The sequence below is a fragment of the Hippopotamus amphibius genome, chromosome 8 (assembly GCF_030028045.1).
Source record: "Hippopotamus amphibius kiboko isolate mHipAmp2 chromosome 8, mHipAmp2.hap2, whole genome shotgun sequence".
Taxonomy (NCBI): Eukaryota; Metazoa; Chordata; class Mammalia; order Artiodactyla; family Hippopotamidae; genus Hippopotamus; species Hippopotamus amphibius.
Window position 1 is genome coordinate 98862702 of NC_080193.1, and position 25849 is coordinate 98888550.

At 37.0% G+C, this 25849-nt stretch overlaps 1 protein-coding gene across 2 annotated transcripts in view; it reads right to left on the reverse strand.

Annotated features, from left to right (window-relative positions):
* Window positions 1-25849, reverse strand: part of ADAM23 (ADAM metallopeptidase domain 23) — a 162428-nt gene that overhangs the window by 80727 nt on the left and 55852 nt on the right. The window contains exon 1 of one of the 2 annotated variants that reach the window (XM_057747114.1): window positions 10402-10466. The exons of the other annotated variant lie outside the window; for it this stretch is intronic. Coding sequence (XP_057603097.1) covers window positions 10402-10430 — 29 coding nt within the window. The 5' untranslated portion in view covers window positions 10431-10466. Of the gene's footprint in view, window positions 1-10401; window positions 10467-25849 lie in introns of those variants that run through there. 2 annotated transcript variants of the gene reach the window in all.

Consider the following 25849-nt stretch of genomic DNA (forward strand, 5'->3'; position numbering starts at 1 on the left):
AGATGCAGAAGGCAGGAAGCTGTGAATCCACGTTCACTGCAATACACTGGACTTGTCAGGTGTTGATCAGCCATGCTCCTTGCCACACGATGTCTTTGTTTTTAAAGCAGGTAGCACAAATATCCTAATTCCATTCTCAGTGGTACAATATGTAAATTACTTCCATATGTTTTCAAACTGGGACTGGAACAGAAGTCAACATGTAAGTGAACAGTGAAAGAGTATGTCTAGAAAAGAAAGGAGTGTCGCTGATGTCCATTTTCACAACGCAAATTCACTCGTCTGATTATCTTCTGCTTGACAATGCTTAACTTCTCAGTGTTGGGAACCCTGATCCATCCTGCGTGGCCCCTGACAGATTCTTGCCCCTCACCCCTCCAGGTCTTACATTTGAAGTATACTGGGACCTGGGACCCTTTACCAAAGTGCTTGCATTTGCACCTGGACAACAAAATACAAAGAAACCATAAGAGACTAAAAATAACTACATGTATGCCAGTTGAGGCAATTATGAACAATAAGATACAAAAAGGTCACAAACCAACTACCATTTTGGAAGCAAAAGCAAGGTACTGCACATGATCCCTGCACACAGCACCACCAAGGGTGTAGGCAGACTACCTAAGCCACCCCTCCAGCCAGATACCCACTGATGCATGCCTACCCTCACCCCATTTGAGGAATCAGCCTGCCCTCCGTGGAAAGTGAGCAAGGGCACCTGTTACTTGTTTTTGCTCCCTCCTGCTACAGCACAAGTTTTATAAAGCCTTGCCTGGAATTCTCACCTGCCCTCTTATCAATGTCTATTGATTAAAGAGTTGAAGGACCCAGATCAGTAACACACATATTCATTCATTTAATGACAACAAATGCTGAGCACTGTGGAGGTTCTCAACTTCATGGGGTATCAAGGATGACAGCACTGGACAACTAAGCACCATGCCTGCTCCCTCTTTCCACGGGAAGCTTCACTTTTTTCCTTTTATACACATAATTTTATGTTTTAATTTGTTAAATAATTACTCTAAGTTGTAATGAGGAGGGACACAGAATTTAAACTTAGAACATTCATACAAGCAAAAGCATGTAACTTTACTATTATCCTTCGATCATTACGTTGCTTTCCTTTTTGAAAACAATAGACTTAAAAAGTAAGATGATTCTCCAACCACCACTTTTCTCGAGTTCTGAGAAAAACTTAGACTCATCCCACCTAAAATAATTTTTTATACCAGAAGTTATTTCAGCTAGAAAATATATACTCCTTTGAGTGTAAACAATACAATAAGAGTTTTAAAGCTGTGTTCCAGAGATTGTAGACATGGAGAGGTTGAGATTTAAGAGTATAGAAATGATATGTTAAGTGGGTGAAAGTAATTATAGGTTGAATTGAGGCTTGGTGTTAAGTCAAATAAAGATGGCATGGTAGGCCAAGGATGGGGAATGTGGGCATATTTCATGGGAACAGAGCTGGAGGGGGCGACTACTCCTAGCACAAGCAGGATGCAGAGAAGTAAGCTTCTTTGAGGGTCACGACAGGAATTTAATGAGTTCCTAAACCACCTAAGAGGCTGAAGTACTTGAATGTGTAGGCACTCATAAGTAGATGGCGCATGTACCATAATACAGTTAAGAACACTCGAATATAATAAGAATAGGAAACATAGGCAGGGCTGCAAGTTAATAGATAGGGCAGGAGAGAAATGAGGAATTAGGGGAGAAATAAGGGATGAACTTGAGGTGATGGAAAAGCCGAGGACACCCTCCCAAGCTGGCCTGATCAGCCGATAAGAAGAGCCAATTATGAGTTCTCCTATGAGGAAGTAGCATCAATAGAGACATTTTAAATTACATAAAAATGAAAGATGTTTAATTTCTCCTCGCCAACTTTTAAGCCATACCACTTGAAGTGGCTAACACATTCCTAGTGCGGCTGCCGGTATCTCTACAAGTATACTGGCAATTTTGAGATTCCTCTATGATAGAACTGTAGTTACTCTCACACAAGTGGTTTTACGCCCATGTACAGTGAAACAAAAACAATTTTAAACACAGGGAAAACTGAATCCAAATAAAGTTACCATACTTTTTAACACAGTTATACATAACTGAAATGCTTTGGTGCACCTTTTTCAAAGTGAATAATGAATATTATAGTTTGTTGAATATTGCTAATCCAAGTTCTTTCCTGATATGTCCAATATTTACCTACACAATTATCAAACCAGGCTTCACACGTAGTGAAACTGTAGAGAAATAGATATGATCAATTATCAGCCTTGCCTTCTGGTAACTTTGACTAAAAGAAAAAAACTCTCCTCCAAGTCTAGTTTTTGCCATCTCCCAGGACAAGAGATCCCTACTTCTTTCATTTTTCAGTCTATAGAGAAAAATTGCACATTTGTTTACACAGTGTCCATTCTTCCCAGGTATGCATGAAATAGTCAAAAGAATAAAAAGGAAATGAATGGAAAAACTACCAGAAATTATAAGAATTAAGTGAGATAGCCAGTTAAAAGATATATGTGCAAAAATATATATATATAGGCACACAAACAAAAATAACCTAGAAATAATCCCTGGGGAAAGTTCCTACTAACAGTGGTAACGAATGCTATATATGTATTATGTATGTGGATATACACACATATAGGTATAGATGTATGTGTACTCTGTAACTTTAATGTAATTCCAAACAAAATCTCAGAAAGTTTGTTTAGCCTGACGAAATTATTCCAAAATTCATCTTAAAGAATAAATGTTTATGACAACCCAAACATTTTTTTCAAAAGAGGAGTAATAAGAGAATCTTATAATACTACTACAATAAATGAAATACAGAGCACTGGCCTGATTAGATGGACCACCCAAAGGACAGAACAGAAAGTCCAGAGATTTAAGTTCATATAAAAAATGTAATATATGAAAATAATGACATTTTAAGTTGGTAAAGAAAAGAATAAAGAAAGAATAAAGAGGTTGGCACAAGTGACTAAGCATTTGGGGAAAGTTAGATCCCTACATCAGATCTTGTACCAAATAATAACATATGCATTAAAGGAATGCGCTTTAAAATAAACTTACCATAAGAACACAGCTGGATGTTAGAAAGGAAAGACCATTATATGCATGATCTTAAACCCAGAAGTAACTTTAATAACAGATAAGACTATACCATTTTTTAAAATTTCTATGAGTTAAATTTAAAAATACCATAAACAATTTCAAGACAAACTGAGAAAAAACAAATATATGAAAAACAAAGCATTGCTATTTTTTGACATAAGGAGCCAAAAACAAATAAAAACAAACAACCCAACAGAAAGTAGGCCAAGGACATGGGCAGATGATTCACAAAATACTATGTACAAAATGCAATTCACAGCAGAAAGAAAACAGAAATACTAATGATAATCAATCACATACAAATCCACAACTGTGTTAGTGATTAAACACCTATAAATTAAAATAGCCATAAGAGACCATTTTCCCCCTTCAGTTTAGAAAATCAAAACAAGTAATATGAGCTAGAGCTGGCAAGAGTGTAGGAAAATTGGCACTTTACACATTACTGTTGGTAAAATGAATTCATATGCCTTTCTAGGGAACAATTTATCAATAGCCATCAAAAGCCCTGAAAGCATGTTCACCTTAAGTCCATAAGTTTTACAATCTTCTAAGAGCTACTTATAAAGGTTTCCCGAGGAAATAACTAGACAAGAGCAAACACACACACACACACACACACACACACACACACACACACACACAGCTCTTCTCTGCAGATGACGTAGATGCGAGTAGGCTTAAAGGTGCTTTTACACTAAAGATGCTTGGAAACACGGGAAAGATGCTCATTGAAAAATGCTAATGAAAGAATATTATGATGTTATGTTTGGTAACTTTTTAAAAGTATGTTTATATGTGTATATTCACATATAGCAAAAAATCTGCAAAGGCATACACACAAATATAATAGTAGGCTATTGCTTCCTGTAGAACTTTCAAAGGTTTTTATTTTCTTTCTTTCGCTTACCCATAATTCCTAAAGTTTTCACAATGAACATACACTGACTTTTAAAATGAGAAACCACAATACAAGCTATATTTTTTAAAGGAAGAGAAACATGGCTCCTTAGGAAGGGGAATAATTAATTAGCTAATTAATTAATGACTATCTCCAGGCCCAGGAAAAGAAAAGAGTCACAGGCATTGACAACCACCACCAACCACACTGGGAGCAGTGGCCAGGCCCGGCTGCCTCTGTCCCCTCAACTCAATGCGACCAACAATTTCTGAACACATGGAGGTTGGGATGAGGACAGAAAAAGAAACAAAATGCAATCCTCACTTTCAAGGTGATTATAATCTCACAGCTAAAATAAGATAGGATAGCATGTACCCTAATATCATAAATAGTAAACCATCAAGCTGCCCCAAAGGGAAAATTAATTTCAACTAAGATGATCAGGAACTTTTCAATAAGAAAGCAGGGCCAGGGCAGGTTCAGGACAAAATATAGACAGGGAAATATAGGCAGGAAGGAGCAAATCACATAGACAGGGACCAGGGTGTACAGCCGGGAAGGATATTTAGGGTATAGCTAGAAGTCCAGTGGCCAGGGCATCAGTCATAAGGGGATGGTGTTTAAAAGGCAGGATTGGGACTAGACAGTACACAGGTTTAAGCACAGGAGCTGGAACTTCCTAGGACCAGGAACTCAGACTTGGAAGAGAGTAAGCACTGCATTCTATGTCTTCAGAAGCTACAAAGTCTTTGGGCCTGGGAAGGACTGAACACAGATAAGCTTCTTTTACTAGGTCAATTAGAGCCATCTGCAAAGTAATTAATGTTAGCAGTGGGAGAGAATGGCATGAGACCAGCAAAGACACTAGCCAAGGCCTTTCCACATGTGAAAACCTGTAGCTTTAACTTTTCTTCACTCATTCAATTAATGGCTGAAGACTGGATGAGAAGAAGGAAAAAAAAAAAAAAAGCAGATGAAGGTTAAAGAAATGATTAACAAAAATTAAAGATTATTTCATTTTTACTTAAATTTTCCATTTCTCTTTCATTTGTATTAATGCAGTTAGTTTTATTTTTTAGTTTTTTATACAACTTTTAAAGGTTACTTTCCATTACAGTTATTACAAAATATTGGCTATATCCTCCCATGCTGTACAATACATCCTTGAGCCTATCTTGCACCCCAGAGTTTGTACCTCCCACTCTACTACCCCTATGTTGACCCCCCGCCACAACTTGTTTGTTCTCAGTATCTGAGTCTGCTTCTTTTTTGTTGTATTCACTAGTTTGTTCAGATTCCACTTATAATTGATAACATGCAGTATTGGTCTTTCTCTAACTTATTTCATTAGCATAATGCCCTCCAAGTCTGTCCATGTTACTGCAAATAGCAAAATTTCTTTAAATATTTTTACTGTGAATTATAGATATTTGTCCTAAAATTTGTTATGCAAATGTTAGTGTGAACTTTGCGATTTTATGCTGTTTTAATAAAGAGTGAGATTGTTGTAGAACAACAATCACAGCTGTCTTCTGCGTGCTCTCTTCCTCTCTTTTTACCCTACCTAGGAGGAGCCTAACCCTTTATTTCTCTGGTGCTGCCGCAGTCTGAGCATGTGTGGTACCTGCTGGCTGACCTGAGACCTAAGGCCTCTGCAGAACCTGCACGGCCCTACAAAGGAAAAGGCACTTGATGTTGTCACCCTAGGTTTCTCTGTACTAATTAGAAAACAACATTCTGTGTAATCATGGGATCCTTCATACATAGAACACAGGGAACTTTAGAGATGATAATCGTGTTCCTTCCTAAATATTAGGTATGTTTATGAAATTATCATAATGTAGCAATTGGTTCTGCAGTAATATCAAACCAATACAGCTGATAAGAACACCACATAGCAAAAAGAAGAGGCAGAAGAGGAGGAGGAAGGAAAAGGTGAACTTTTTCACTGTTTCTTCAAGAAACTACAAAATTATTCTCATACAAAGTGGCACCTATTTTTTAAATTACCACTTAGAAAAATGATCTTCAAACTTCCGAGCACATCTCATGGCATCAAGAAATTATTCACTGGGACTTTGTTTTTTTTTTTTTTTTTTTTAAAAAGGCATGATTTTCCTAATTTCTCTAACCAAAGAGATTTTTTTCATTCTTCCAAATTATGTACCATTTCAAAATAATGACAACAGACCTCTGAAAATTGTAGAATTTATTGGAAAAACCACCATTCATTTGTAGCTTCTTTGGTAAAGGGATTTCTTCCAACTAGTGTGGACTTTCCAATTCAGTGCAGTTCATTCGAGCGTTAACCGGGCCTTTTTCCCTCTGCTCACTGTTATACCCTCAGTCAAGGAACAATGCCTGAACTGAACAGGCACCCAGGAGTCATTTGTTAGTTGAATTAATGAACGAATAATTAATGAATGAACAGATGACAGGAATCAGGAGATCCAGCTCCTAAGCTGATTCTCATTGTCTCTGAGTCCTTGGAGGAGTCCCTAACATTGTAGACCAAGTTTTCTCCCTTACAAAACCCAAGAATGTTGAATTATAGGATCTCTAAGGAAGCTCCCAAGTCTAAAATAGTGAATGCATGACTGCCATCATCTCCTACCCTAAAAGTATAGCTGTGCTAAGCTGGCACTTGGGATTGTTAACACACACATCTCATCTATAATATTTGGTACCTGCTTTATCAAATAATCAACTGTCTGTATACTGGGATGACTTCAGGCCAACTTTTCCAGAATGGTGCTAAAAGAATGGTTCCATTCATGCTCCATATATACTGCACAGAGCTCTTAATAATTTTTTTTCTAATTCTACATACTTCTGTGCACCTCTACCAAAAAAGAACACCCCCAATTTACAAGAAGGAAAGTGATAAACTCTTTCTACAGATTAGATTAATAAAGAACAAAAAATTTAAGATGCAGATGTAGAAAACAGACTTGAGGACACAGGGTTGGAAGGGGGCGAAGGGGAAGCTGGGACAAAGTGAGAGAGTAACATTGACATATATACACTACCAAATGTAAAATAGATAGCTAGTGGGAAGCTGCTGCATAACATAGGAGATAAATTCGATGCTGGGTGATGACTTAGAGGGCCAGGATAGGGAGGGTGGGTGGCAGTCGCGGGAAGGAGGAGATATGGGGATATATGTATAAATACAGCTGATTCACTTTGTCGTACAGCAAAAACTGGCACAACAGTGTAAAGCAATTATATTCCAATAAAGAGCTTAAAAAAAAAAACCAAAAAACTTTTACATAGAAATTCAACTGAGCTGATAATCAAGATCTGCTAAAGCTACATTGCATTAACACCAACCTATTTAAGGGGTATGTTGCAAATCAGACCACACAATCACAAAACTGTTACTTGATTACAACTAAAAATAAGCCAAAAACTTAAACTCAACTATCATGCTTTATCATAAAGATATTGAAAACCAAGGATAACAAGGAAAGATAAGAACTTATCCTGCGTAAGTTGTGTATGATAAGCAAATCTGATGACATCTGATGTCATTTTGAAAGACATGTATACAACAGTGATTACAACTGTGTAGCAATCTATTCCAGTCTTATTATACCATCTGGACATTTTGCATAATACTAAAACTGAATTTTTATTTCTCAAAAGCTACTCAGATCATTAGTTATTTGCACTTGATTCTCTGAATATGTCTTAAAATTCATTTAAAATAATGTATAGACAGACACCTTCCTTCTATTTTAAGAAATATAATGTGCTGGTAATAAAATCAAGTCAGTGGTGGTAGAAAAAAGCAGAACAAATCTATAAAGTTTTAAGACAATTTCTGCAAATGGGCCTTTCCTCCAGCCAGACAACTTTTATTAAGTTGTCTTGAAATTTTAAGTCCAAGTAAATAATCTTACCTGCATTCACAATTAAAGTGCCTCTCAATGTCTGGAGGAAAAGCAAAGCCTTTATAAGATTCTAGAAGCAGCCAAATCTCAGAGAGACTGACACAGAAAAAAGAAGAAATTATCCTATTTAGGTTCTTTCAGAGAAACTATTTTTAGTTTAATCCTAAAACCAGACATTTTTAGAACCCTGGTGGAAATTCTGACAACTAACTGTGTGATCCATAGTGGCAAATTCACTAAGTATCACTAGTAAATTCAAGGATCATGAGTACTTAGGGTTGGAGATGATGGGGAAGAAGAAAGATTCCAAGTGAACTGATTCACATCCAAGAAAGCCATACCAAGGTTGGTAATTCACCACAGGGATAGAGAAAAATCCAGAAGCTAATAGTCTGATAGAGCTAAAACTCTGGGCCAAGAAAATATTCAGGAGTTGAAATGCATACAGAGTCTAGAGATCACGCCAGCATGTAAACAACAGACAAGCAAGTGAGAGTCTCCAAACTACCATCCCATAGAAATGGCAGGTACCATGCTGTATCCATAGCTCTTGGTATTGCCACCTACACAGAGGAAGCATCTAATAAAGTTCTGTGGCTGATGAGTCCACAGCCAGGAAGCTCAGAAGAAACAAAAGACAAGACAAGATGGCACGTCACACTTTAGTCAGAGGAATCCTCAGGAACCAGAGGGGTCCCTAAGCAGAGCTCAGCCCCTGCAGATAGGCAAGCTGAGGGCAAAGACAGTCCATGGCAGAAGCAACAAGAAAACTAAGACTCAGGCTACTTTCTGTCTCATTCTTTTACAGATAAGTATCTCATTCTTTTATAGATAAGTAAGTCAAAAGCCAGTCCCAGGCAGTCAGCCCATGAAGAGTGCGAATATATGGCTGAAAGAAGAATGAAGGTTGAGAGCAGATGTGATAGTAAGATTACTCTAAGAGCCGTGCTCTTCACTATTTCAACACCTATTTAGAACTTTATGAAAGGGGTGTGTGTGTGTGTGTGTGTGTTTCTTAATGGGCTATCCATAACAAACAGTGAGACATGGAAATGCCGCAAGTATATATATCCTCAAGGACCAGCAGTCAACGAGATAGAGAAATTGTGTGCTCTCAAAATGATAGACCAAGATAGCAAATTTCTAATTCTTCTTTATAACATCAGACAAGAGTATGGTACATCAGAGTCCACTGAGTATTTTTATGACATGTGTTTGGAGCTTTCATGTTACTCTAATTCTGATTTCAGTAAGACAGCATGAATGGCTGAACCCCTTCAGAGTGTTAATCCTCCTTACAATCCTAAACTAAGCTTTCTTTTACAGAATGCAAGGAATAAACATGCATCCACATTTTATTTTCTTCTGAAAACTCTATTGTGATTATTTGTTATTACTATTTTGCTTTTTGTGTATGTAAAAAAAAAAAAAATCCCAAATCTCCTACACAGGCTTTAGAACGAGCGGTTACCCGGGTGGGGGACGGGATGGAGGAAATGTTTTGGTGGAGGGACACACAGAGAGCTTCTAAGATACTAGCCATGTTCCATTTCAACCCAGGTGGTGGGTGTTATACGAATATCCATTTTACTCTTCTTCTTTAAGCTGTAAAAATCTATTTCCATTCCTTCACGTGCACATTTTATAATTTTAATAAATTAAAGAAAAAGGAATCCAAAATATCTGGAAGTAATAGAAACAGAAGAGCCGAGTCCAATTCTGACATTGAAAAATTTGTGCAGGAGACAAACTGAGCCAGAAATGGACCAAGGAAAAGGCATCTGGAATTAGAAAGCTATCACTACTAAGACCAGAGGGGAAAAAAACTTTAAAGAACATGTGGGAGGTGAAAAGCATAGAGAGAACAAAAGGCAACTTTCTCTCCCTCTAAAAATAGCAGGCTTATTAGGCCACTTTTAGACACCAGTGTTCATGTAGGAGTCCATTTCTATTAAAAGAATAAAACTTAGAGAGGAAAAAGAAGTTCCTGGAGGATACCAAAGTATGGAAAAGAAAAGTTTGGAAAAGTAACAAAATGTAATAGACCAGACAGAATTTGAACTATATATGACTTTATTATCAAAATATTTAACTCTCAGATTAAAGAGCTAAAGGAACAGAAGATTAGAGGGTGAGGCAAATAAAATCCTTCCAAGCACTGATTTTCTGCGGAATTACACTTAAAAAGTGAAGACTGTGTGTGGTATAAGTTTAAGTAAACCTCACAGAGAGCACTGCCACAACAAATGACTACTTTCTAAATAAAATGGCAAAAGATACCATCCTACTCCCTTCACTGAAATACTCAAACTTAAATTTCACTTCAAAAAAAATCCTCACTTTTAATCACCAAGACTGCCATGGCTGGAAAACATCAATCTCAGCTGTTTCAATAATCATTTACAATCACATTTATGAATTCATAATGCCAACTATCTTCCCTTTCTCACTCCCACATTCTCCTATTGTTTAACAGACTTAGCTGTACACAGGAAGGTGGAATTCATGGATAGCAACAGCAACAGCTGGTCCAAGGACAAGCAAGACCCATGTCACAGCTATATGAAGGCATACTCACGTTACACAATACAAGCCACTTCTAGATGTTTCATGCTCAACAAGATAAAATCTTCTCCAGAGTTCCTATTTTTCATCAAAGACAATGTATTACAAGGTTAAACATTTAAAACATCCAATAATTCTTTAAAAGGTCATTCTAGGAGGGTTTTCACATGCATGCTCTGAGGGTCAAATCAGTATCTCTATATTTATACACAATTTTAAAAATCCTAGGGCCATGTAATGGCACTTAACAGCCTTTTTGGATGACTAAGAATATCTAAAACCAGAGAATAGTTTTGAGATGACTAAAAATTAAATACCCGCATTAAACTTCAACCCCAAATCACAAAGGCTGAGTGAAGTAATAGTATAATGAGGCTTTTTTCCTTTTTTCCGTGCCTCAGGCACAATCATTACTATAATTCTTAACTAGAAAAGAATTTTAGTTTGCTTATCCTTTAAGAGGATATTAAACAGCTTGTACAAAAAAATGGAAAGATAATTCTCATTTTTTATCCCATAAGCTCAGATAACTGATGTGAATATCAGTTCTCTTTAGCTCTTTTATCTGGATTCTAGGCATTGCATCATTTTCTAAAGTTGCCTAAATTTTAGCATAGGTGTCACCGAAACAAACCCTAAACCCCCATCATCTTCACCTAATGTTGGATAACTCGGTGAAAGTTCCTAGTTCATAGACCCTCATTGTTACTAAGTCAGCCATTTTACAAATTCACTGTAAATCCATTCTACAAATTCACTATAAACACCTAAAAGAAACACATGATGGTCAAAGTACTTCAAAAGGCTGAAAATGTTCTCCTCCCTCCCATTTTCTGTCTTAGACTAGCATTGATTTTTTTCCATGTTCGCATTCCTTACACAGATTATAAATTCCTCATAAATTACAACAGAAGAACAAAAAGTAGAGGAACAAAAAACTACTACATTTCCCTATAAAGAGAAATGGTCCTAATTTCAAGCTACTAAAAACTATGAAGCTAAATACTGGGAAATCTGAGCCAACATACCTCTCCTCAGGATTTGAACAGGTCAGAGCAAAACTTTCATATCCAGCCATTATTCTTCAAGTATAAAAGTAATAAACATTTTTAAGAATTCAAGAACTCATGAAATCTATCTTGAATTACATACTTTCCAATTAATTCCAGTCAAGCAAAATACAAATAATCCAGGAAGAATGGAGAAACCGTGGTAAAAGGATTCACGGTGGGGTGTTGAATCCCTTAAGTAAAGAACTAATGCTTATTATAGAAATTATGGTTACTGAAAAAAATGCAAATGTTATACACCTTGATGATGTAAAAAGTATTATAGCCAACAGGTGAGAAAGGAAAGTGGAAAAAGTGTAAGTGTATTAATTTTAATCTTCATTCAAATACACAATCTCGTTGAAATAAGTTTTTTTTTGATGACTCCAATGTTCTTCACAACTTTAGTAGGACTTTTTTTAGCAAGTAACATCTCTTGTTATGAAGAAATATTCATCTGACCTTCATAAATCCCTTTAATTTCACTTGTTTTCTTTTCTTTTGTTAAATTTAGTATTCATTAAATTTGCATTTTGTTAAATGTAATCATTTATAGTTAAGATATTATTATAAAATAACCCCATTTTTTGCAAACTATCTACTACACCTTCTACCTGTATGTATAGAGAATTCACTAAATAAAGCATACAAATAATAATTGTTACTTCTGAATGGTAATTTTTAACTTTTCCTTTGCACTTATTTCGTACTGACTAATTTTTATAATGAGCCGCATCATTTTATGAAAACAATAAAATATTTCCATTCGAAAACTGCTTTTGATTTAACAGCTACTCTTCTATGTCCCAGAAGTGGAAACTAATCGAAACATTCACCATTAGCTGCTTCTTATATGGTAGCTGGGTAACAGCAGGCCTGTAGCTTCAGTGTTGAGAATGAAGAAGTAACAGGAGATCCATTACTTGGGATATCCATTACTTCGTCATGGCAAGCTGCCATTTTAATGAATTCTTGCTTCTGGATGGAAATCTATAAGACCACTTTGCCAGTAATCTCAGAGAAAAGTTGAGAGAATTACCCATAGACCTACTAAGGTGCTTTTGTTACAACTCTGTGTTGCCGCTGACTTCTCAGAAATAAGACATGGTCTTTATTACCTAAATACAAAATGCCTACATCAGCACCTGGAACCTGCTAGATGTTCAGTACCTGCTAACATCTGCCTTAATTAAGTGAAATCTGAAAAGCAGAAGGCTTTACTAAGCCCTTTTCTAAGCACTGTTGGGAAAGTAATTTCAAATGAACTAGGAAATTTTTTTAAAAAAGAAAAAAAGGTAACTTTTATCTCTTCTTCCCCATTCCCTCCATACCCTTACCTCCACTGGAAAACAGTGCTAATAATGAAGGAAGCCCAAGCAGGCCACACAGTGATCACTGCCCTGCAGATCTGTGCTCTACAATCACTGTCTGGTCCAAATTAATAAAAATAAAAGCTGGAATAAAGTCTACCAGGAAAAAAGGGCACTCCTGCAAAGTTTAAAGACATCTACAAACTTAAAAATATGTTTGCATTTTTTGTATTGGTGAGACCAAACACAAGCATAAGACTATGACTTGAAAATACAAAGCATTGAACATTCAGACAAAATATCATTAAGAAAAGTGCATTTTTAAATGAAGCCATTGGGAAAATTTCATACAGTAAATCCTATCAGGCAAGGATCTGACTGCAACTTGTCATCAGAATGCCATGACTTTGTCAACTGTCAAAACTTTAAGTACAATTTATTCTTGTTTAAAAAAAACAAATAGCCCTGCATTTATTTATTTTTTAAGCTCTTTACTGGAATATAATTGCTTTATACTCATGTACCAGCTTTTGAGGTACACCAAAGGGAATCAGCTGTATTTATACACATATCCCCATATCCCCTCCCTCCCGCGAATCCCTCCCACCCTCCCTGTCCTGGCCCTCTAAGGCATCACCCATCATCGAGTTGATCTCACTTTGTTATACAGCAACTTCCCACTAGCTCTCTATTTTACAGTTGGTAGTGTATATATGTCTATGCTACTCTCTCACGTCATCCTAGCTTCCCCTTTGCCCCCCGCCCCCCACAACCCTGTGTCCTCCAGTCCATTCTCTGCATCTGCATCCTTATCCTTGCCCTATCACTGGGTTCATCAGTACCTTCTTTTTTTTTTTTTTTTTTTGATTCCATATATATGATTTAGCATACAATATTTGTTTTTCTCTTTCTGGCTTACTTCACTCTGTATGACAGACTCTAGGTCTCATTATATATAGCTCCATTTCATTCCTTTTTATGGCTGAGTAATATTCCATTTTATATATATATATGCCACATCTTCTTTATCCATTCATCTGTTGATGGGCACTTAGGTTGCTTCCATGTCCTAGCTATTGTAAATAGTGCTGCAATGAACATTATGGTACATGTATTTTCTTGGATTATGGTTTTCTCTGGGTATATGCCTAGAAGTGGGATTACTGGGTCATATGGTAGTTCCATTTGTAGTTTTTTAAGGAACCTCCAAACTGTTTTCCATAGTGGCTGTATCAACTTACATTCCCACCAACAGTGCAAGAGAGTTCCCTTTTCTCCACATCCTCTCCAACATTTACTGTTTCTAGATGTTTTGATGATGGCCATTCTGACTGGTGTGAGGTGATACCTCATCGTGGCTTTGGCTTGCATTTCTCTAATGATTAGTGATGTCAAGCATCTTTTCATGTGCTTGTTGGCCATCTGTATGTCTTCTTTGGAGAAATATCTATTTAGGTCTTCCGCCCATTTGTGGATTGGGTTATCTGCTTTTTTGGTATTAAGCTGCATGAGCTGCTTGTATATTTTGGACATTAATCCTTTGTCCGTTGCTTCATTGGCAAGTATTTTCTCCCATTCTGAGGGTTGCCTTCTTGTCTTGGTTATGGTTTCTTTCTCTGTGCAAAAGCTTTTAAGTTTCATTAGTTTATTTTTGTTTTTATTTCCATTACTCTAGGAGGTGGGTCAAAAAGGATCTTGCTTTGATGGATGTCATAGAGTGTTCTGCCTATGTTTTCCTCTAGGAGTTTCATAGTGTCTGGCCTTACATGTAGGTCTTTAATCCATTTGGAGTTTATTTTTTTGTGTATGGTGTTAGGAAGTGTTCTAACTTCATTCTTTTACATGTAGCTGTCCAATTTTCCCAGCACCACTTACTGAAGAGGCTGTCTTTTTTCCATTGTATATTCTTGCCTGCTTTGTCAAAGATAAGGTGCCCATATGTGCTTGGGTTTACCTCTGATCTCTCTATTCTGTTTCATTGATCTGCCTTTCTATTTTTGTGCCAGTACCATACTGTATTGATCACTGTGGCCTTGTAGTATACTTTGCAGTCAGGAAGCCTAATTACACCAACTCCATCTTTCCTTCTCAAGATTGCTTTGGCTATTCAGGGTCTTTTGCGTTTCCATACAAATCGTAAGATTTCTTGTTCTAGTTCTGTGAAAAATGCTGTTGGGAATTTGATAGGGATTGCATTGAATCTGTAAATTGTTTTGGGTAGTACAGTCATTTTCACAATGTTGATTCTTCCAATCCAAGAACATGGTATGTCTCTCCATCTGTTTGTATCATCTTTGATTTCTTTCATCAGAGTCCTATGGTTTTCTGCATACAGGTCTTTTGCCTGTTTAGGCAGGTTTATTCCTAGATATTTTATTCTTTTTGTTGCAATGGTAAATGGGAGAGTTTCCTTAATTTCTCTTTCTGCTTTTTCATTGTTAGTGTATAGGAATGTAAGAGATTTCTGGGCATTAATTTTGTATCCTGCTACTTTACTAAATTCATTGATTAGTACTAGCAGTTTTCTGGTAGAGTCTTTAGGGTTTTCTATGTATAATATCATGTCATCTGCAAGGAAGGACATTTTTACTTCTTTTCCAATTGGATTCCTTTTATTTCATTGTCTTCTCTGACTGCTGTGGCTAAAACTTCCAAAACTATGTTGAATAATAATGGTGAGACTGGACACCCTTGTCTTGTTCCTGTCCTTAGAGGGAATGCTTTCAGTTTTTCACCATTTAGAATGATGTTGGCTTTTGGTTTCTCATATATGGCTTTTATTATGTTGAGGTAATTTCCTTCTATGCCCATTTTCTGGAGAGCTTTTATCATAAATGCATGTTGAATTTTGTCAAAAGCTTTTTCTGCATCTATTGAGATTATCATACGATTTTATCCTTCAACTTGTTGATATGATGTATCATGTTGATTGATTTGTATATATTGAAGAATCTTTGCATCCAAGGGATAAACCCCAATTGATCATGATGTATGATCTTTTTAATGTGCTGTTGGAGTCTGTTAGCTAGTATTTTGTTGAGGATTTTTGCATCTATATTCATCAGTGATATTGGTCTGTAATTTTCTTTTTTTGTGACATCTTTGCCTGGTTTTGGTATCAGGGTGATGGTGGCCTCGTAGAATGAGTTTGGGAGTATTCTGCCTTCTGCAATATTTTGGAAGAGTTTGAGAAGGACAGGTGTTAACTCTTCTCGAAATGTTTGATAGAATTCGCTTGTGAATCCATCTGGTCCAAGGCTTTTGTGAGTTGGGAGATTTTTAATCACTGCCTCAATTTCTGTACTTGTGATTGGTCTGTTCATAGTTTCTATTTCTTCCTGGTTCAGTCTTGGAAGATTGTATTTTTCTAAGAATGTATCCATTTCTTCCAGGTTATCCAATTTATTGGCATATAGTTGCTTGTAGTAGTCTCTCATGATCTTTTGTATTTCTGCTGTGTCCATTGTTACCTCTCCTTTTTCATTTCTAATTCTGTTGATTTGCGTCTTCTCCCTCTTTTCCTGATGAGTCTGGCTAATGGTTTATCAATTTTGTTTATCTTCTCAAAGAACCAGCTTTTAGTTTTATTGATCTTTGCTATTGTTTCCTTCATTTCTTTTTCATTTATTTCTGCTCTGATCTTTATGATTTCTTTCCTTCTGCTCACTTTGGGGTTTCTTTGTTCTTCTTTCTCTAATTGTTTTGGGTGTAAGTTTAGGTTGTTTATTCGATATTTCTCTTGTTTCTTAAGGTAGGACTGTATTGCTATAAACTTCCCTCTTAGAACTGCTTTTGCTGCATCCCATAGGTTTTGGGTTGTTGTGTTTTCATTGTCATTTGTTTCCAGGTATTTTTTTATTTCCTCTTTGATTTCTTTAATGATTTCTTGGTTGTTTAATAGCATATTGTTTAGCCTCCATATGTTTGTATTTTTTATAGTTTTTTTCCTGTAATTGATATCTAGTCTCATGGCGTTGTGGTCTGAGAAGATGCTTGATATGATTTCAATTTTCTTGAATTTACCAAGGCTTGATTTGTGACCCAAGATGTGATCTATCCTGGAAAATGTTCCATGTGCATTTGAGAAGAAAGTGTAGTCTGTCATTTTTGGATGGAATGTCCTATAAATATCAATTAAGTCGAGATGGTCTAACGTGTCATTTAAAGCTTGTGTGTCTTTATTTATTTTCTGTTTGGATGATCTGTCCACTGATGTAAGTGGCGTGTTAAAGTCTCCTACTATCAATGTGTTCCTGTCGATGTCCCCTTTTATGGCTGTTAGCATTTGCCTTATGTATTGAGGTGCTCCTATGTTGAGTGCATAGATATTTACAATTGTTATATGTTCTTCTTGGATTGATCCCTTGATTGTTATGTCGTGTCCTTCCTTGTCTCTTGTAATAGTCTTTAAAGTCTAATTTGTCTGATATGAGTATTGCTACTCTAGCTTTCTTTTGACTTCCATTTGCATGGAATATCTTTTTCCATCCCTTGACTTTCAGTCTGTATGTGTCCTTTGGTCTGAAGTGGGTTTCTTGTAGGCAGCATATAGAAGGGTCTTATTTTTGTATCCATTCAACCAGTCTGTGTCTTTTGGTTGGAGCATTTAATCCATTTACATTTAAGGTTATTATTGACATGTGTGTTCCAATTACCATTTTCTTAATTGCTTTGGGTTTGTTTTTGTAGGTCTTTTCCTTCTCTTGTGTTTCCTACTTAGAAAAGTTCCTTTAGCACTTGTTGTAAGGCTGGTTTTGTGGTGCTGAATTCTCTTAACTTTTGCTTGTCTGTAAAGCTTTTGATTTCTCCATTGAATCTGAATGAGAATCTTGCTGGGTAGAGTATTCTTGGCTGCAGGTTTTTCTCTCTCAAGACTTTCAGTATATCCTGCCATTCCCTTCTGGCCTGCAGAGTTTTTGCAGAAAGGTCAGCTGCTATCCTTATGGGTTTTCCCTTATGTGTTATTTGTTGCTTTTCTCTTGCTGCTTTTAATATTTTTTCTTTGTATTTAATCTTCGTTAGTTTGATTAATATGTGCCTTGGTGTATTTCTCCTTTGGTTTATTCTCTATGGGACTCTGTGCGCTTCTTGGACTTGATTAATTATTTCCTTTCCCATGTTGGGGAAGTTTTCCACTGTAATCTCTTCAAATATTTTCTCAGACCCTTTCTTTTCTTCTTCTTCTTCTGGGATGCCTATGATTCAAATGTTGTTGCACTTAATGTTGTCACCAAGGTCTCTGAGCCTGTCTTCCATTCCTTTTATTCTCTTATCTCTTGCCTTCTCTGTGGCAGTTATTTCCCCCATTCGATCTTCCAACTCACTTACTCGTTCTTCTGCCTCAGTTATTCTGCTGTTATACCATCTAGAGTATTTTTAATTTCAGTCATTTTGTTGTCTATTATGATTTGTTTGCTCTTTAGTTCTTCTGAGTCCTTATTAATTGTTTCTTGTATTTTCTCTATTTTGTTGTCGAGATTTTGGATCATATTTACTATCATTACTCTGAATTCTTTTTCAGCCAATTTTCCTATTTCCTCTTCATTTATTGGGTCTTGTGGGGTTTTTTTTTTCCTGCTCCTTTGCCTGTATGGTGTTTCTTTGTTTTCTCATTTTGTCTAATTTATAGGATTTGCTGTCTCCTTTCCCTATGCTGCCTAGTAGTAATTCCTCTTGTTTCTGCCCTCTGCCCCCTGTGGTGGGGTTTGTCCAGTGTCTTGAGTAGGCTTCCTGGTAGGGGGGTCTGGTGTGTGCTTTCCAGTGTGTGGCTCTGTGTCTTTTCCCTCTGATGAGCACGGCCGTGTCAGGTGGTGTGTTTTAGGGTATCTGTGAGGTTAACATGGCATTAGGTAGTCTGTGTGCTAATGGATGGGTTTGTGTTCCTGTCTTTTTTGTCATTTGGTGTGATGTGTCCAGCACTGGCAGTTGCAGACAGTCGGACAAAGCCGAGTCTTAGACTCTGATACAAGGCTCTGTGAGAGTTCTCTGCAGTTAATCTTCCCTGTGTCTGAGGACTCCCTAGTAGTCTAACATCCTGGATTCAGTGCTTCCTCTCCAGAGCCTCCTACTTGACTTCTGATGGAGTAGTCCAGACTTCAGAGGTTGCTTGTCCCGACAATAAAGGGGTTTAATGAAGACTTTCCAAGCCCCAGACTAATGGCAGAGTGCTGAGTCAAACAAATACTAAGTCAAGGAAATACATACATTTATAAGACACACAAATACTGAATCCAATAGAACATAAGGCACTAGAAAGACTGACAGGAGAACCCCAGTATGCCATCAGATAATCAAAGAGAAAACCAACAGAAATTCAAAACAAAACAAACAACAAAAAAAAACCACACACACAAACACGAATCCAGGGAAATTTTGAAAGTTAGGATCAAATATAATAAAGAGCAAGAGTACCACCAGACAGACTGAAGATTCTCAGAATGAAATCAGACAATTATACTGAGAACTAAGATAAAGACAAAACCTAATAATAAAAAGCAAAGCAGTGTGTCATCTGGAGAATAAAGCAAGGAAACAGAGCAGACCGATAATATTGCTTATAAGTACGTTAAGATGAAATAAACTAAAAAAGGATAGAAGACAGGGCAACAGAAGAGCGTAGTGTGACTGGAAATATGAAAAGAAAAAGAGAGAAATAGAAATATATAAAAGATAGAGATGAAAAGAAGGTAGGAGAGATACAGTCAGACTACAAAAAACAGTTAGAAATATATAAAAAGGCTAAAAATAAAAATAGAATAAAAAATAGAATTAAAAAGTATGTTATAAAATGTGTAGATCCCTTAGGACTAAGATTGTAATTAATAAAATAAAGTTTAAAAACAAAACAAAACAATACAAAAAAAAAAAAAAACCAACTAGAACTGATCCCAGAATGGACCGGATCAATAGAATTAATACTAATATTTCTGTTTCCTTGGGGTCTCAGCTGTAAGTGTCCTTCTACTCACCTTGGGCTTTTTGTATTACTCTGCGACCAGCAGAGCTTCCTTTATTGTTTGTCTGTAAGCACCAGTGTGTGGGGAGAGAGAGGGTGCAATAGTGGCTTCTTGCCCTGGGAGTGAGTGAGCAGTAGCGCCCTGCCTGGGTCACAGCAGCTAAGTTGGCTGTGGTGGTGCCTGTTGCAGAGGGACGCTGGCAGCTCAGGTATAAACAGAATGTCTCCAGGGCTGGGCCACTCTGCGGGCTTTTGGCTCTCAGCTGCAGGCACCCTAGGTCAGCCCCGCCCGATGCCTTTGTTATCCCTAAGTGCGTTAGCCAGGCCCGGAGGGGTCCTTCCTTTGTCCGTTGCAGGTGCCGAGAGAGAGAGAGAGAGAGAGAGAGAGAGAGAGAGAGAGGCTACACCCATGGCTCCTCCCCCTGCTTATGAGTCAGCAGTGTTGAGCTGCCACCATGGCCGCCCAGCTTTCCGTGGTAGACACTCTCCACTGTAGATTTCTTCCCTCCTGTCCTCTCAGTCCATCTCCCCATTGCCAACAATGTTTCTCACCCTGAATCAGTTCTCCAGTTCCCACATTCCAGCTCCAAGACCCCCTGTTCAGCTGTAAATCAACGTCTCAGTCCAGACACGCTGAGCTGTGGTGTGGACCCTCTGTGTGTTTCTCACTCTTTCCCATCTGCCACAGCTCAGCCGCTTCACCCTCTCTGAAGTCCCAAATGCCTCCCTTCTGACCCAGGGAAATTCCCCATTGGAGAAGGGGTTTCCCTGTCAGATAAGGGACGTTTCCCCAAATTTGGCAATCTCCCCTCTGTTTCAGATCCCCCAGCCCCAGGGTGGGGGGCCCATCACTTTCCTTTCTTCTCCTCCTCTTTCTCTTTTTTTTCTTTTCCCCCTCTGTCCTACCAAGTTATGTAGGGATCTTTGCAGTCCTTTCTGGTGTCCAAGGTCATTTGCTGGTGTTCAGCTGGTTCTCTGTGGGAATTATTATGTCTTTTAGTGTATTCCTGACGCATCTGTGGAAAGGGACGCGTTCCACGTTCTTCTACTTCACTGCCATCTTTCTTCTCCCAGCCCTGCATTTATTTCTAACTATAGCAATGTTGGAAAGCAAGAGTCCTTAAATAGACATGAATCTCCTCTTATTGCAAAATAATGTATAATCCCACAACGTTTTTCAGATCCCCTGAACACCTTTTTTACAGTCTTTAAAATGATTTCAGCCATCCTACCCTCTTTCATTTATACTTCTAGGTTTAGACAATCATTAATTTTGACAAATGTCTACTGTTTCATGGCAAAATAAAAGTATGGTTGACTGGAAAACAAAATTTTTCTCATTTCACTTAGATAAAACTAAGGGAGATAAGCGCACATCTGTTAAAGACAAAATGGTTGTTTTGTCAGTAACAGAGAAGTTAAAAACATTTTTTTCCAGCAAATAATAAAACATAGGAGGCTTTCCTATGTTTCCTTCCAACAGCAAACATCTGTAAAAATAAAAAGATTAGATCTCAACACTAAGATGGTAAAATTCAAATGCAGGTAAGCTGTTTACCTGGAAATGCAAATATAGATTCAAGCTGTAACCAAGGAAAAATTTGAAAGAGCAAATGCTGGAAAGTGGAAACATAGGAATATTAAGCTGTATGATAGCTTGTATTGTGAGCAGGTGGAGTAGCCCTGGAGAAAGAGTCCTAACTGAGGTTCTCTTCTGCCCAGCAAAAACACTCACTGCTTGGTAAACCTCGGGAACAGAGGCTTAATATAAGATCCTCAGGTATCACTCTTCAGCTGAAGTAACTATAGTTTGCATCCCCTCCCTCCCCCTTTGCTCCCCCCACCATTCTGTCTTCTCCAGGCTCAGCATGTGGTAACAAATCTCTTCCCATAAGCTCTTTCCTCTGCAAAACTTGCTCAAATATAACAAAGAATCACCATGTAGATAAAGACTGCTTTCTGTCTGCAGAGACTGTAGCGGTGAAAAATAATGCATGGCTTGTCTAGAATCTTGGTAAGAAATTCAAAAAAACCTCTGACCCCTCTGAGAGTCAGATGTTAATTTAGGGGAAAGAAGCCATGCTGTCTTGTAAGAGAACTCTAAACTTTAAATCTAACCCTTCTTAATGTGATGACCCATTTTATAAAATGTCAACACACAGGTAAATTGAAACCAGACCTTCCTGGAAATCAATGTAACTCTGAGTTGCCCCACAAGCTACCCAAACTCTCTGTCTCAAGACAAGGAAAAATTTGGGTGAAAATCTAGGTTTCCTTACAGCGAAATGGGGTTACCTCTTTAGAGAGGAAATGGAGTTCTAGAGCTAAAATGGGGGTTAAATCCCAGGGCTAGATGTGTGATTTTAACATGCAACAACTAATTAGGTGTGTGATTTTAGATATCTAAAATATGATACAAATGAACTTATCTACCCAAACAGAAACCAACTCACAGCGAATAGACTTGTGGTTGCCAAGGGGAAGAGGGATGGAGAAGAGAAGGATTGGGAGTTTGGGATTAGCAGAAGAAAACTATTATATATAGAATGGATAAACAAGGTCCTACTGTAGAGCACAGGGGACTACATTCGATATCCTGTGATAAACCATAATGGAAAAGAATATGAAAAAGAATATATGTGTATAAATGAGTTACAAAAGAAATTAACATAATATTATAAATCAACTACATTTTAATAAATTTTTTTTAAAAAACATGCAACACCTAACTTCTCTGTGCCTCAGTTTCACCAACTATAAAGGGTGGGTAATAATGTACCCATCACTGGGTTATTCTGAAGATTAAATGAGTCAGTTCACATAGGACACTGAACTGCAGCACACCCTGGAAGTGATCAATAAGTCATTTATTATTGTCATTTCTGCCTGAATTCCAAGTCTTGCTAACTTAGTCTGTCTGGGTTAAAATTTGTATCCCTTCGCTGATAATTCTGGAGGTGAAAACCAGATCTAAACCACTGCTGTTAGAAGCCTTAATTTACAAATACATACCCACTTGCAAACTCAGTCACTGGGTGGCTTGTTAGTCCCTTCTATGCTCTGCAAACCACCTGGCTCTACCAAAGTTAGGAGAGGCAACTTTATGGAAATCATGTCTGGTATTTAATACCTCAAAACCTACCTTCTCAGTCCCAGAGTCCTCATCAAATTTCTGATACACTCATTCTTTCTTCTACTTTATCTTTGCTATTTAAATAATTTGAAATATTTAGGTACAGAGTGTTCAGTTGAATAATATCATGTATATAATCCATAGTCATATATATAAGAGCCTTAGAGGCAATGCCCTCCATACTGGGAAAGGAGAATGACAAGAGCCAGAAGTTCTGGGTCCTGGGACTCCAAACATACCCGGGTCACCTTGGGCAAAAGAGTCTATTTTTGAATTTCAGGGTCTTCATCTGTAAGTGGTGAAATTTGGTGCAAACTCTGTGACTCTACAAATTACAAATTATGTATCAAATTGATAGCTACGTTTCTACAGTTACTCTGTGATAAAGTAAAATAATACCCCTTATTTTCCTCCAATTCATGATACTTTTAACCACCTGGAACAGGGCCAGCATGCAGGACATAACACAAAAAGACTTATTGAGTCTTTGAAATCACTTATCTCTTACACGTGGCTAGAGGAGACCTCAAGTCTATATTCAAGGTTACTAACTCTTACATAAAATGCTAATAATTTTGATTATTTCTTATTCTGACTAGAACGTATCAAAAACAACAAATTAGTAAGACAGGGGCTAAAATGACAGGTTCTCTGAGAGCAAAATTTACAGCCTACAGCAAGAAACTAGACAGAATATCTATTATATTGCTGGTCAGGCAAGCAAAACAACAACCTTGCACATTTTTGAAAAGTTAAATTACAACTAAAATATATTCTATCAAAGAAACAGGAAAATATTTTACCCATTTTAGAATTCTTTCAAAAACATTTCTTTTTTTTTAAGCTTAGCACGCCAAGGAACAAACTTTAGTTATCTACTTCATGTAGAACACTCCATCCCCTAGCAACCTTGTGTAAATGAAGTTTCACAATATAAGACCTTTAAAAATAGTCCTTTATATAACGTTTAGGTGATGGGGAAAAGATAGATCAAAATTTACATAGTTTAAACATATATAATTATGTAAGTGAAGCGGTCATCATTTTGAATGGTTTTTAAATAGAACCTTACTATAGTTTTCAGTCAAATGCTTCTGTGAATAGCAAAATAGAAAATAAGGGACTGTTTAGAAACCCTTACATCAGTCATCAGAAAGGCCAAGACCAAAGTCAACTTATGATAGAATATTTGCAGAAGACTGTTAATGGTCAGGGAATAGAAAGTGTACCTTACTGAAGGAACTGAACACCTGTTAAGTGTCTATTATACATGCTGGTCTCTTCCACATATGGCACCTTGGTTATTCTTCCCATCAATCTGTTCACAGTTTAATAAAGTGAGGCTCGAAAGAGTTCTGTGATTTTCCCAACATACAGAAAATAACTATGCCTGGAGGAAAAAAAAATCATCTTTGATCCATCCTACAAATGCATGGGATTTGAACACTCTACTAAGCATCATGCCTTGCTCAAGAGACTAGTGCAGCCTTTCTGCAGGGTAACTTTGAAGTACTTCATCAAATTATGTATACACCTGTCTCATACGTATATGATCCAGCATCCTGCTGCTGGGTACATGCACCAGAGAAAGCCTTACACACATCCAGCGGCAATGGGTCAGATCCATTACAACATGGCTTGTGGTTGTATGGAGCTGAACGGAATCTAGACTTCTCCCCTGGGAAAATGTAAGAGTGTTGGACATATTCCATAGGGTACTCTCCAATGGCTTGGTATAATGCAATAGATATACATAGTCACAGGTATAGGTCTTTAAACATTGTGTTGAGTAGTAACTCACAAAGCTGAAATATATATATTGATAAGGACATATACAAATAAAAGATCATGTAAGACACCTTAAAATGGTTGCCTCATTCAGATAGGGGTGGGGAGAGTAAGAAGGGGACTGGAGATCGACCAAAATGAAAACATCAAACAATATTGGGGCTTTGCCCAGATCAATGACACTGTGTATTATGTCATTGTCATATGTATTCCCAATACATGAATGAGAAAGATGATTAATGGTCTGTTGTTTGTGTCACAGCAAACCTCTGCACCTGAAGTTCATGTGGAAATTAACAAGCTATCAGTCATAATCACCAAAACATGCTATTTATTGGTGCTTGACTTCTTTTCTACTGTTCTTCAAAGTCAATGGAAAATACTGATTTTTACCACCAATATTTGTTTTACATGATAAAGATTCAATAAACAGCATGCTATTGGAAAAGTACATGCTTTTAAAAAAGCAAACTTTTAAATCCCTTAATCCAGAGGAAACATTATTGGTTCACAGATGATGCAGGAGAAAATAACTACAGTTATTTATGGAATCTTTTTACATAAACTCATCAGAAGGTGTGTTTTGAATGAAGACGGCCAAATACTTCGCCAATTTAAAGGGCACACTCTTATATACAAGTGCCTGCTATGTGTATATAAAAAGAGAATTTTCAATCAGATTTGAATGGTAGATATGTTAAGAATAATAAATATAATAAATGATACATTTAAAAGTATAGTATTTCACACGGATGGTTCTTAGATTATTTTTCTATGCACTACCACCACCACTCTCCAAAGTAGAGCAAAGGAAGTTCGTATGTTTTTTATATTGTCCTTCCCAATACAATCAAATCAGATACAGATTAATTTAGGGCATCAAATTTGATTTTTGAAACAGCCTAATATTTTCTCCAAAGAAGACACTAAAAGCATATTTAAGTTACTGCATTTCAATTCTAATCAGAATACTAAAATGTTTTATCACACTTCAGTGCAGTTTTAGAAATAAAACTAAATGATACTTAATACATTGGGTTGTATATTGACTAACGGGTAGTTAGTTATTAACTGTTCTCTTAATAGACTGTATTAAGTTCAGCTCTTCTGTAAAACATATTGAGAT